At 43.5% G+C, this 13,633-nt stretch overlaps 1 protein-coding gene across 1 annotated transcript in view; it reads right to left on the reverse strand.

Annotated features, from left to right (window-relative positions):
* Positions 1-13,633, reverse strand: part of nedd9 (neural precursor cell expressed, developmentally down-regulated 9) — a 36,768-nt gene that overhangs the window by 15,076 nt on the left and 8,059 nt on the right. Inside the window, exon 2 of the mRNA XM_084918815.1 lies at positions 5,937-6,344. Coding sequence (XP_084774941.1) covers positions 5,937-6,344 — 408 coding nt within the window. The remainder of the gene's footprint in view (positions 1-5,936; positions 6,345-13,633) is intronic.

Here is a 13,633-nt window from a genome sequence, read left to right on the forward strand (position 1 = left end):
TAAATGAAGGTCACCTGAGGGCACAGGAAGCATGCACGCTATCAGTCATATGTTAGGTAAGAGCGTGATTTTGTGTATGACTGCATGTGTTTGGCTCCTGCTGATTCACAGCGCAGAGATGTGTTTTGCAACTTGGTAAAATTCCCCTCTGCCACTCAGAGCTGCACCAGCCCATTAAAGCGCCAAACTAATTAATGCAGGTAATTAAGCCTCGAATCCCGAGAGGCCGCCGTCCGTCTCTGAAGCACGTCCGAGCGACTAAACCAAACAGACAGCGGGCTTAATGAGGAGCGTGAAAAGAGAATAGGCTGATTCTCAGTTCTAATAGGGATCATCGTTCATTCTCTGTGATCAAAGCGGCACTTAATCCTGTGGCATGAATATCTGACAAGACGAAAGATGACTCCGACACTTCGTGTTTACTTTCTAAGAAAAATATACCGGGAAAAAATCCTCTGAATTCTGGGAAAAAGCAGGATAATGTGGAGTGAGGAAGCTTTTAAGCTCTTGGATTATCCAAGAGACATTTTGGGCAAGGGCCCACACACAGCTGGGGCCCCACCCCCCCAGAAATGACCAAAATGACCAGAATTTTATCCTCAAACTTTAGATTTTGAAACCATACATTATGAAAAAACATAACAGTCCCTTAGCTCTTATTTCACCTGCCCCTTCCTCCCCTACACAGCTGAGGCTAAGGCTACCAAAATGAATGAAAATAGCACAAGTGGAAACATTTGTTTTTAATCAATTCGCAATAAAAATGTAAACAAAACACAGCAGCTAATTTTTAAAGTTGTTGAGACAACAAATGGTTAGCTGTAGCAGCACCTCACAGTCACAGTGGATTTATGACCTGAAACTTTGGTTGGATGTAAATGAAGAAGGCAGGTGGTGCTCACCAGCGGAAAGCTTGTTATACCTCACAGGTGAAGTAGTGAGTAGCCAGGATATGGAATACTTTTCAACTGCATAACTTTATTTATTGACAAGAAAAAAATGTGTTTGCTCCTTTTTTATAAGTTATGCGGCCCAAATGTTTGCTTATTGTTGTACTTTAACACTCTTCTTCTATTGCACTTCTTCACAGTCCCACTCCGGAAACGAAGATCTAACAGGATCTAATGAGGATATAACAGGTGTGTTTTTGGGTGTGTGTGAGGACACTTATGTCAGTGTATTATCCTCATTTAAAAACACTTTAAAGGTTTACTTGAAACTGTGCATCTATTTAAAACTCTTCTGTGTACTACTGAACCCTGGACTATATGAGTGTTTGTTGGTTCAAAAGCACTTGAAATGTAGAATAAATTATTATACGGTTGGATGCAGCTTGTAATAAAAGTGCTTTGACTGTTCAGTTAGAGTAGAAAACTGCCGTGCAAGTATGAGGGTTCATCATCGAGGGGAGGCGAATGTCTGCAGTAGATCTAATGCCAATCATCCCGTGGTCGGAGAGATATTTCTGTCCAGCAGCGGAGTGACAGACCCACACTGTAAACCAAAGAGCTGCTAGTGTGGCTGAAAATGCCAAAATGAAACCGGCGTTGGCTTTTTAAATGTAAATACCTCCTGGTTTTGTTTGCCTTCTGTGATGTGAAACTGAATCTGTTTTGGTTTTTTGGATTGTTGGCTGGCTTAAAAAAAAAAAAAAAAGATAAAATATGTAAGCTCTGGTTTTTATAAATGCTTTCAAGAAAGCATTTCCTGTCTTCTCTTGGCCTTCCTCTGCAACTTTATCACACTGTCTGCTTTAAACTTTTCCAGAGGAGAAAGTCCTGTCAGTGCGCTCACCCCACAGCAGATTACTTTTGGTGCGACTGATTTATGGTCGTGCCCTCTTGGTTGAATCTCGCCGGCCAGCGATTCATCACTAATGTGACAATGGCGAGTGTTTGAAGGAGCTGGCCTCCTCCAGGAAGAAATAACTCACTTATCTGCTGCTGAGACTGCCGTGCGCGTGATTAGGCAGAGAAAATATGGCCGAGGCAAACAAACAAGACATTCTTCTCACATAACCTGGTTACTTCAAAAAGCACAGCTTTATCAAGGTACACGAGTACACCCTCGCAGTCTACAAAGCGCTATCAGGGCACTTCCTTGAGTTGTGTGTTGAGTTCATTAAACCCTTTGTTATGCTCTTTACGGCACCAATGAACAGATTGCATCTACGGCTACGACGTGGTGAGAGGAAGAAATGCCTATACAAGGAGCAGACTTCACGAAGGCAGGAAGGGAGGAATGAAAAGGGCGCCTGAAAGGAGCAGATAAGGGCAGATATTTGAACTCTGAACTCAGCCCATCACTGGGCGCCGTGACCTCAGCGCCTGAGTCACAACAGTGACCGGGGCGAAAACAGACACACCTTTCAGAGATGGTGAAGAAGAAGGAGGAGGAGGAGGAAATCAAGGCTGAGATGAAACACGGGCCTCTGGGAGCCACATGATAAAAGGCTGCTCCTGGCTTCCATGTGAGGAGGCTCTTTGTGTGGCCGAGAGCTCCATGGCGTCCGTCCCACACGGACCCAGCTTTAAGGCTATGTGAGGGGACGGGAGGGGGTGCGGCTGTAGCTCACCCTCCCAGGAGGGTCACCCAAGGACAAGGCCGCAGCACCAAACCGAAGAGCCAGAGTGGCAGCGAGCGCCAAACCTCAGTGTGCCTTATATACCGGAGCCCCACGCCACATGAAAGGGAAAACAGCCAGTCGCCAATCTGGATTTGCACTGCAGGCCTGGCACGCAACACCCCCCGCCTCCACCCCCCACTCCGAGGACACATTCATGACATACGGGGGCCTCTCTCCACAGGAGGGGATGACAGCTTCGGAGTAATACGAGAGGGGATTATCAGTCTAGGAAGCCGGCATCAGTCTCAAAAACCATTTGGGAAACCAAACGCATGTTTGCGCGTGACGACATGAAAACGGCCGCCGTTAAAACGACACGAGGCCGTGAGTCAGCGAGCCCGGCCTGTCATCAACACTGACAAGCTGTAGTAAACAAGCCTGCCTTTGCTGCTTTCAAGAGCAAAGGCCAGAGCCGGGGTTTCACATCAGCAACAAATATTTCCATAAATACTCTGACGCAGGGCGCACACCGTTCGACCGATCGGGAAGAGATTTCATTGGTGCGCAACACCGTGGAGCTCAGAGCAAACAATCAGAGGCTCTTCTTTTTAAAACAGCGTTTACCATAATTTCATAATTAGACGCCCTTAAAAAGTGTGCTGTGATGAAAGTAAACGTCTCCGCTCTACCAAAAACATACAGTGACTCCAAACCTGAGGCCTGTATGTATATCCAGGATGGCTTAACATAACTATAGGTTTCTATCACAGCCTTCACTTTAATTTAGCTTTGAGAGATGATGTTTTTCTGTCACTTGGAACATAATAAATGGCTCCAAACACTGAGCCTGAGCTATTTTTCACTGTCAGAATTAAAGCAAATTTAAAACACAAACCACACACGAGTTTTGGCTTCAAAACAGAACATTAGTTCAAATAAAATTCAGCTAAACAATAGAGTAGCTTCTTAATTACTGCTAAGAAAAGGGATAAAATGGAGTATTTGAAAGAGCTGAACGCTATTTTTATATGACTGTAAATGGAGCATTGCTCTAATTGGTCAGTAACTGGTTGAAATGAAAAATTTTATAGTGAAAACAACCACCGAGGCAAACTGTTCTGTTTAGTTAGCCATAAACCTGAAAATGAACCAACTTGTAGGTTTTTTTGTGTGATTATTTCTATAAATGTTTTATGCAGGGTTAAATTAATCTGATCGAATCAGGAGAGCTTCAGGTCTACTCAAGCTTTGGAGGTGCTCCTCCTTAAATCTTGGAAAGCTAATTGGTGAGCACGAACCAACAATATCTCTCCTTTCTCTTAGTGTTTCACTAGAGATAACCAGATCTAACAGAACAGTCTGTGGCGACTGAAGGCGATTGTGCTTCTGTCCAAGATTCAGACAGCACTGGAAAACAGCGGAGCCTTGTCATGACGCACCGACACACACGCAGCCGAAATCTTTCTATTCAATAGACGGGAACAACCGCTGAAAATTGCAGCACTTTGATAACCGCAGATTGGAGGACCAGTCGAACATCCAAGACTTAATATAATCTCTCCAATAACACGATTACGGCACAGAAATACACTCTCATTAGGAGCGCATTTCATTTTCCATGTTATCGCAAAGCCTTTTTAATACCACTCCTCGGTTAAGCCTCGCAGCCTGTTACGGAAAAAGAGAGGTGTTGCTTGACAGGTCTGCTGCTGCTGTTGTTGTGTGTGTGTGTGTGTGTGTGTGTGTGTGTGTGTGTGTGTGTGTGTGTGTGTGTGTGTGTGTGTGTGTGTGTGTGTGTGTGTGTGTGTGTCTGATTGACAGATCTCTCCCCACAGCCCCCTGGCTCCCACTGACTTTATCACAGCAACTCCTGTGCAGTGAATCACAGTAAGTCCTCTAAGCCCCTGGCGCCTGCTGCCTGTTTATCCACTAAAATGAACACCTTAGCTCATTTCTATCATGGCTGGGGCTGATTTGTTTTAAAGGAAATAGCCCTTGGGATATCAAAAGCTCATTCAGCATGTAATTACCATCCACCTCCTGAAGGGAAGACTTGGTCTGAGATGCTCGTACTAGTTAAACGCTTGAATAACCAGGGAAATTTCCTCCCCTCGTATTTTAGCGCACACCTGCCAGTGACTTCCATGTGTAATGAGGTAATGACATGCTAACTGCTCACCCTTGTTTAATGCATTTAAATCAAGTGTACGAGACGTCTGGTGGTGTAAAACAAGAGCAAGTAAAGAAGGCTTCAGCTGGCTCAGCAGTATTGGTAACTGGAGACACCGAACACAAGAGAAGACTTACTACCGCATAGTTAGGAAAGTGTTTGGTGCAGAAATTAAAATGACGATGAAATAATAATAATTCGATTATAATTATGAGTATAAACACTGATAACTAGGTGATTTAAGACTATTAAATGCTTTTTTCAGCAGGCAAATTAAGATATATACTTTAAATGATATACGATCTAGGCCATAAAATGATGAATACATGGATAAGCTGTTTGGAGAATTGTGTATATATAGCTATACTGCAAATGACCAAGTCCAGTGTGTTTGCCAGTGACCATGTTTAAAGCATTTAAATGCAGCTGTGCTCCACCAAAATCCAAAAAACAGCTCTGTACTGTTTGCTTTTCCACAATTTCTCTCCATACTCGCAGCCTTTCTGCGGGTTAGACTGGCTCTGCTGAACACAGTGTGCCAATACAGGAATAAAGCCAAATGGGAGCCGTGCACAAAAACACTACCCTGCTCTGTGGTGAGCGCCAGGCCCGGCACACCCTGCACACATTTCGCATGGCAGAGCTGCAATCTTCTCTTTGGCCTTTCTGCTTTCCGTGCGCGCGCTGGTGAGACCGAGCCTGACGGATCACGGTGTAAACGCGCAAATGCCATTTCCCATCACATCTCATTCCCACACCCGCCACAGCTGATGTTACATTAGAAATCCAATGTGATCCCAAATATCCATCTCCAGAGTTTGGGGAACAGACCAGACTCCATTTTCTGTTACTCTAAACCTTCTCCATTTTGTTATTTCCTCTTCTTCTGACGCTCTGATAAATATCAATGTGCGACCCTTTGCTACAGATGAAAGCGTGTAAAAGTGCATTTAAATGCAAAACATTGTGCGCGCATTAGGGAAAAAAAGTACGACTCAGTAATAACAGTTTTTCTCTCCAATCATCTTACCAGGTGGGTTCACTGATGAGCCCCTCACCTTTGCTTTAAAGGAGGACTAATCAGTGAAATCAGATGGTCACTATTGATTGCTGTGCTCCATAGTGATGTATCTTTCTTGGGCTGAGTCAATAAAGGAAACCCAAACTAGCTGACAGATTGACTGATGAGCTCTGTCTCACCTTGCTTGGTGTGTTATCAGTTGCTAGAGTACTCCTCGGTGGGACCTGGTAGACGTCCTGTCCCGGTGGGACCTGGTAGATGCTCTGCTGACTCTGCTGCTGTGGGCTCTGGAGGGACGGGGGCACCTGGTAGAGGCCCTGAGACCCCGAGTTAGCCTTCTGCTGATAGCTCTGAGATGGAGAAGGAGCGGCGGCGGCGCCCGACGACTGAGCCTCGAACATGGGTCCGATCAGCAGCTTCAAGCGGTTCCCGGGGGCGATGCCCTGGCGGCCGTGCAGGGAGCAGAGCCACCAGCCCTCCAGGCCGCCCGTGTTCTGCTCAATGACGGTCAGGATGTCCCCTTTCCGGAAGGCCAGCTCCTCGGGGGACTCCGGCACGTTGTCGTACAACGCTTTGGCCATCAGGTTCTGCGGGAGCAAAGGTCAGACTGTGTTTAGATACGTGTCAGCTTAATTATAACACAACAAGCACGTGGTTACAACAGCTGTTCGCTCCTGCTGCGTGCTGTTTGTCAGGTTTGAGTGGAAAAACAACAGTGGCGGTTTTACAGGCGGGTTATCTGCAGGACACAATGCTAAACCAAAGGAAAAAAAAAACATTCACCTACACACACATACGCACCCATAAACCCACACGTTCATATAGAAGTTTTGTGGATTTTATTAATAAAAAGCTCCAGAAGAAGCTGAATTAACGAGCTCCAGCAACAATCATGAGAACAGTATCAATCACTTCTTATCTGAAGCATCAAAACTAACCTAATACTACACATGACTGCCGTCTGCCACGCCAGGTTTTAAATACTCCAGTGAATGACATGCTGGTGAACTCGCTGCGCTGCCATTGGTCCGCAGCTCCACACCAGATGTCTTTCAAACCAAATCTGAACTTGATGGGATTTTCTCAGCTCAGCTCGTGCTTCAGGGCACAGCTATCTAAAGGTCTACGGAGGGTTGAGGGATAATCACTCAAAACAGCAGATTTTGGAGATAGGAAAAGCCCCGGAGCGTGCCGCTGTGTCTGAGAGGGGCATTTAAGACTAATTGCCTCAGTCTTTCTTCCTTTAGCCTTTATTCAACCACGGAAGGAGTTAACTGAGCATGAATACTCCTTTTCAACTGCCTGATGCCCACAACTTTAAATCCTGGGAACCGGGCGCAACAGCGATCAATGCAAAGTCCATGAATACAATTAGTGGATAAGCGGCTTGGTCAAGTGTGCCTTTAACATCTAATAAAGTGGGAAAGGAGAGAGGTTATTATCTGGTTTTTACTTTTGTTTTTAGCTTTTCAGAAAATTAACAACGATCACATTAGATTAGAGAATCTAGGATGTCAAGATCACAAACTCTTGTGCTCTTGACATCCTGGGCTGCATGATGGTGCAGTGAGGTTAGCACTATCGCTTCATAGGTTGATCGTGTTGGAGTCAAATCTCCTGGTTGAACTTCCTGTGAGGAGCTTGCGTGGTCCCAAGGTACTTTAGCTTTCTTCAAAAGTCCAAAGATATGCATGTTAGCCTACATGGGGATTCTAATGTGGATGTAGTTAAGTATGTAAGGCGGATAAAGTACAAAGACTAAAGCCCTACACATATGAATGGGTAAATTTAGCTTATGCACCACGTTTGAATGGTCAAAAAGATTAGAGTACTTCATAAATGCCAATCCAACCTCCATTTTAAGCTCAAAGACTGTAGCAGTGCTTCTGTTTTCTACAATATATCTCCCACCAATGAAAAGTACAAAAACTCAACAACTAGGGACAAACAAAGCCAGTCCACAACTTTCTATAACAGCTTAAAATAACTCAAAATCATCAGTTCATGAACAAAAACCTTCACCAGTCAGATGAGCCTCATAACACAGTAAGAAGAAGCAACACGCCTCCTATTTGTTCAGTTATGACTCTTCTTAAGCGATAAAATGAAAAAAATTTGTAATGAATAACCAACAGAGGCACAGTAGCGATAAAGTAGCTCTGACTGCCTCCGAGTCAGCACCAGCTATAATCTTTCTGAGCTGGATTACATTTACATGAGATGAAACGAGCTGATTGGAGGATAAAAATGATATTTTTATTTGGATTACATGCCCATTTAGATTAAAAACTGACTTCAAGCAGCCAAACAGAGCTCCACACAGGACAGCCACTCAGTTTTTGTTTATCTCTCCATTCCACCTTTTTTCTGATCTGTTCTTTCTGTATCTCACCTTTCATCGGTTCACCGTGGGAATAAGGAAGCCTACTTTGTGGCAGTTTCTACTTTGGGGCTTTCTTGAACCTTCTTCGGCCTTCCTCTTTCCTATCAGCCTGATTCAAGCAGTTCCCATGTGAAACTCGCTGTTAGTAACATCGTTATCTCTCTCGCTCTCTGTGGGGCGGGCCTCCCTGGCTATTGTCTCAGTGTGCTGTCGGAGCCATTAGCCAGCAACACCCAGAGCACAGTTACACCCTCACTATCACCCACTGCCACCTAACTAGCTGCGAAGAGCTTGTGAATGAGCCCTAGAGGTCAATGCCATCCAATGGGAGCAGACCTGGATGTCCAAGAGTTGTCCAGGAGGAAGCAAAAATGCTGATAACTGCTCCCGCTCCAATTAAAGTCTGAATATATGAGGAAATACAGCCGTCCAGATCAGCACAGATTTTGAACTGAAGCTTTTGATTACCGTTAGATTGTTTAAACCTCTAAGTGTTTGCTTTTTTTCATTGATTCACAAGGAAAACACACTATACCAGCATGCCACTTAAAAATAATGCTTATTTATCGCCCACTCCATCCTCTGTGTGTAAAAAAAGAAAGGAAAACTATCTAGCTTCATTCCTCCTCCTTTTAAGCCAACCCTTTTGTGATTGGCTACCCCTAACAAACACAAGGTAAGAACAACAGGTGGGTGGGGCTTCTGTAAGCACAAACAGAGCAGTCTGAAACTAATCGCTTGCACGTGCAAATTTATTTAAAACGAATGGCGACTATTGTTTTTATGAACATTTGCTGTAACAGTGAATAAGCGTTTCCTCCACTGCCTTTGGCCTCTAAAACAGCCACACACACACACAAAAAGAGTAAACAAGTGTCCCATAAGGACGACCTTTGGACACAAAGACAAGTCGAAAGCACAATAGAGTGCTGAATATTTACAGTTTTATTACTACTGACAGTCCAGAGTCCATAAAGTTAAGGTTTAAAATAGGATTATACAGGTTGCTCAAACACACTGATTTGAGTTTATCATTTTATTGTTGAGAGCTGTGAATATCTGATGAGCAGCCTCTGGAATCGTGATCTTTCCTTGTCCTTTGCAGATCTGTTTACATGTTGCATGCCTAATATTCAAGACCAGAGTAAAATAAAAAAGTGACCCCAGGAAAACTAATCTAGGTCGTTTGTGGCTACTGTGGGTGTCACCTGCTCTATCAGCAATAGAGGGCTGTGGCTACCGTCTAATGAAAGATCTGATAGACATGAATACAGACATACTGTGGTTAGATTTTTGTTTTTCTTTAAATTAGGTCACAGTGTAGGTGATTTGGAAGCCATAGCAGACAAACTACACGGTTTTATTTAACTTAGATCTTAAATAAGTCGTCTTCTTTCAGCTTAAGGCCAAAGCTGTAGGTATTTGCATGAGGCCAGTTCTGCTGCTGTGGTTGACTGCTTTGTGTTTGATGCTCAGAGGAGAAATTAAATCACCCGACAGACAGAATTGCACGCATCGTGCTCCTTTGTCTCTGCTAATTAGTGATCACTGTGACCAGCTGCCAAAAGCACCCGTTTTGCAGACCGCATGCGCGCACGATCACAAACTGAGCCGTGCCTTCACGTGAAAAAGGTACTGAAAACCACCAGTATGAGCACACCCAGCAATTTCAGTCTGCAGAGATGCAAGCCGGTCGAGGAAAATGTGCAACAGGAACTGTCACCCTGCATCTGTCGTCTAAACCACACTCCGCTGCCTTTTGTAGTTCGTACATATGCTTTAATAAGGCTTCGGTGCAGATTTTATACTAATCTTAGGACATAAATGAACCCTAACGGGAAATCTTTAGCAGATCGAAAACATATTTCACCACAAGTCTCTATGACTTTAATTTCATGATGCAAGCAGTAACCATCAGAGCTAAAAAACAAACCCAACAAAGAAGTGTGGTTGACTGCAGTTCCACTAGTGGCCACTTGAGCCTGGCTCCAAAGGTCAGTCCCACAGACTCTGTTATTAAAAGACAGTCCAACTTTACAGCAGAAATAAAAACGTTTACAGCCTGCTGCAAGAAACTGTTTTGGTCTCTGTGGCTGATTCGCTTCTCTGTAATAGCTGTACAGCAATATCCAAGCCCAAGCTCTGCTCTACTATTGAAAAGTCATTTTAGTTTGCCATTATGTGGTTGCCTGGCAACATGATGGTATCATCATATATGAAACATATCCTAATATTCATGTTTTGTAGATACAAATTAAATGTTACTGTCTTGAAATTAAAATAACATTATAGGTGCATAAACGCCACAAACTGGTCATTTTAGCCTACTGGTAATAGGTCGCTAGGCAAGATGATGACACATATACCTGTGTGGCATCTTTGATTGTTCACCTGCTTTTGTGTATTATCGTTTGGTTTTACTGCCATCAAAGCTTAAAGTAATACAAACTTAGGGGTGTGGCTCTCTTGGATGACAGGTGGTTACAGTGTTTCTAAGGACTGCTTCTCATGTAAGTAACGTAGTGTTTTCTTAAAAACAAGGAAACTCATGACTGAAACAGCCACAAATACCATATTGGAGGCTTCAAAATATATTTCATACACCAAGGGGTGATAGTGTCTATGGTACTCCAGCCTTTTACCAAAAATGATGTTCATTATGTTTTTGTTTTTGGTCTAAGAAACGATGTATTTACACCCGTCACAGGTGTTAGTGAAGTTTAAAACATATTGATTTTTCCCCTTCTATTGCTGTTCTTTCCAGTTATGCAAAAGTTCATGAGGAAGTAAAGGTAATATTAACAAAACAAAGAGGGGTAATAGTAGAAGCTACCACAATCACAGTACCACTGCAGAGGCTGCACAGGATCACTAATAGACTGATAAGCTTTGCAAACATTTGCACTTTAATAACTAGTGATCAGTGGAAGCTGTGAGTAAACTTCTGCATCTGGATTCTGCGGTCTGACATGACTGTGATACTGTAGAAAAAAAGCATGAACACTTATGAATGAATGAATATGAATATGTGTGTATCTATATGTGTATCTATATGTGTATCTATATGTGTGTATATATATGTGTGTATCATCCGTTGTGGTGAGCCTGGTACCACAGAGATCCTAACAGGAAGCAGCCTGATTGACACATTTTCACACCCTCCTCTTCACACAAACACACTGCAGTTTACTTCGCATTAGAGTGCCGCAGCTTGTCTGTAAAGATTCATGCAATCTAAATCAATGAACAGTTAAAGAGCATCTGAGTCGAAAAACAGTGAGCCACAGCAGATTTCAAGCATGGTATTTGGGATGTGAAGGGTCATGCGAGACACCAAACATGACCTTTAATCACACTAAACAAACAGCTTGTCGGCTGCAATGACTGCCAGCTACACGCGGGCCCTTTTTGAAGTGATGCAGAAGGGGAAGAGTCGTGTTTTTGTCTTCACCCAGAGCAGGTGAACCCGGCTATTAAACCGGGCGTCATAAACAGCACTTAGCCGCAGCACGGAGACTCCATCGCTTGCCACTGATCCTCCTGTAAACACGTGTGTTTGCCATGTGTCAGAAAGGGGTGCTTCTGCTGCATCCACACACACGTGTGTATGAGCTTCCAGGAAGTTATCACTCAGCGAGGCGAAAGGCGCTCAGCTGCTTCCTATTGCAAGTACCACATTTTTGCTCATGACCTCAAATTGTCTTGAAGCAGTGACTTAGATGTATCACTATTGTATCTATTTGTTTATGTAATGTATCTATATTTGCGTAGTTTCAGACCTTTTAATTGGCACACAGCTTTAGGTGAGTCATCGAAACCTTGTTCAGGTACAGTCTATACTGATGACACTGAGAGCGGACCTAATGTGATGACCCCAACTCCACGTTTAGTTTTTCTTGAACCCTGAGTCATCACTTTAAGATAATCCTTATTATACTACAGCCCCTCAGATCATCATCTGCCTGAAACGAGCTGTTTTAGCTGTCTTTCTTCTCATTGGTTTCCTCTTACAAACAGAAGGTTTGAACAGTTGGTTTGGTGAGTTTACCAAGTTTATGTATAAGATGATATAAATGTAAGATTAATGTAAAAAAACAAAGAAAAAAGAGCATCAGTGTCAGGTTTGACATCCACCACATCACAGCGTTTTAGTGTATCTTTAGCTAAAGCCAGACAGTAAGCAGAAGGTCGCTGAGGGCTAATGTCCTGTTTAACAAGTTCAAGGAAGTAATCTGAGCCACAACAACATTTTATGGGTGATTTCTTCGACCCGTGCTCCACCTCTTTAATGAGTTTTATGGTGTAACTTGCAATCTTGCTGACAAACTGGAATAATCACAAGCAGAAGAAATTGTATTTTAGTGAGCAAATTCTGGTCTGGACTCTGAGAAAACAGAGAGCTGCTACTGCATTACCACAGGAGAATAAAATGTAAAGGACAAACAAAAAAAGGCCCTAAAAATTAAACTACCCTAAAATGTATCTAAAGTCAAAAGACTAAACCCAAGTAGAAAGACCAACCAGCTTTGCTGTGCCTAAACAGCTTTGACCCAGACGTCAGCAGATGAGGCAGGCTTCCATGTATCTGACTTGCTCCGGGATATTTCCAGTGCTCAACTAGATTGAAATCTGGGGAGTTGAGGGGCCAGATCAGTGCCATGGGATTCAGGTTTTAATGCATGGTGAGGTGCAATGCCTTGAAAAGGGAGACCACTACCATTGGGGTGCGTCACTGCAATGCAATGCAAGGGTTGCATAGGTGCGTAGATGGTTGATGTCTTTTCTTCACATGGAAGGGGTTTTAATGTTGAGGCTGACAGGTTTGTTTTATTTCCACATGTTTGTTTTTTGTTTACTGTCTTTTAAAACATGTAGTACTAAAACAGCTCTCCTTCCCATCTGGTATGTTTTTATTAGTCTGTCCTGGTTTGTCCAGTCTGTCTGAATCCCCTCTGACTCAAACCTCTACATCACCAAGGCTTTTCTTTCCCCTCTTCCCATCAGTGTCTTGCCTGAACACAAGCAGTTTAAAACGTCATCCCATCTGCGAGCCTGTTCTGACCTTTCCCGAAATTTAAAAAAAAAAAAAAAACCTTACGTAACTTCACCACTTGCTGAAAAGGGCCCCACCTTTGCTTTCAGTAAGAGCTCTCTGGGTGGTTTTGGCTCTGCCTCTCCGGGGTACACATCAGTCTAATAATAATGAAGGTGGCTTTGGCTAAACAAGCTCACAAATACTTGAATTCTCTTACTGCCACAGCCACACCACATAGAAGAAACCCGCATCCCCACAGCAATGAGAGCGCCTCGGCTTTCAAAGCGACGAGGACGTTTTCAGCCCAAACAAACAACCTGCTCCAAAAAAAGTGGTACGCTCTGACTGTGAGAACACTGGTGCCACAATTAGGGCCGTACCACTGTAACACGTGTCCCGGGGTGGTTCGTACACGCTCATTTGGCCTCATTTCGCATGGTTAAATATAGAAAATAATT

Source organism: Perissodus microlepis, chromosome 22, assembly GCF_051167445.1.
Source record: "Perissodus microlepis isolate ML-2025 ecotype Zambia chromosome 22, ASM5116744v1, whole genome shotgun sequence".
Lineage (NCBI taxonomy): Eukaryota > Metazoa > Chordata > Actinopteri > Cichliformes > Cichlidae > Perissodus > Perissodus microlepis.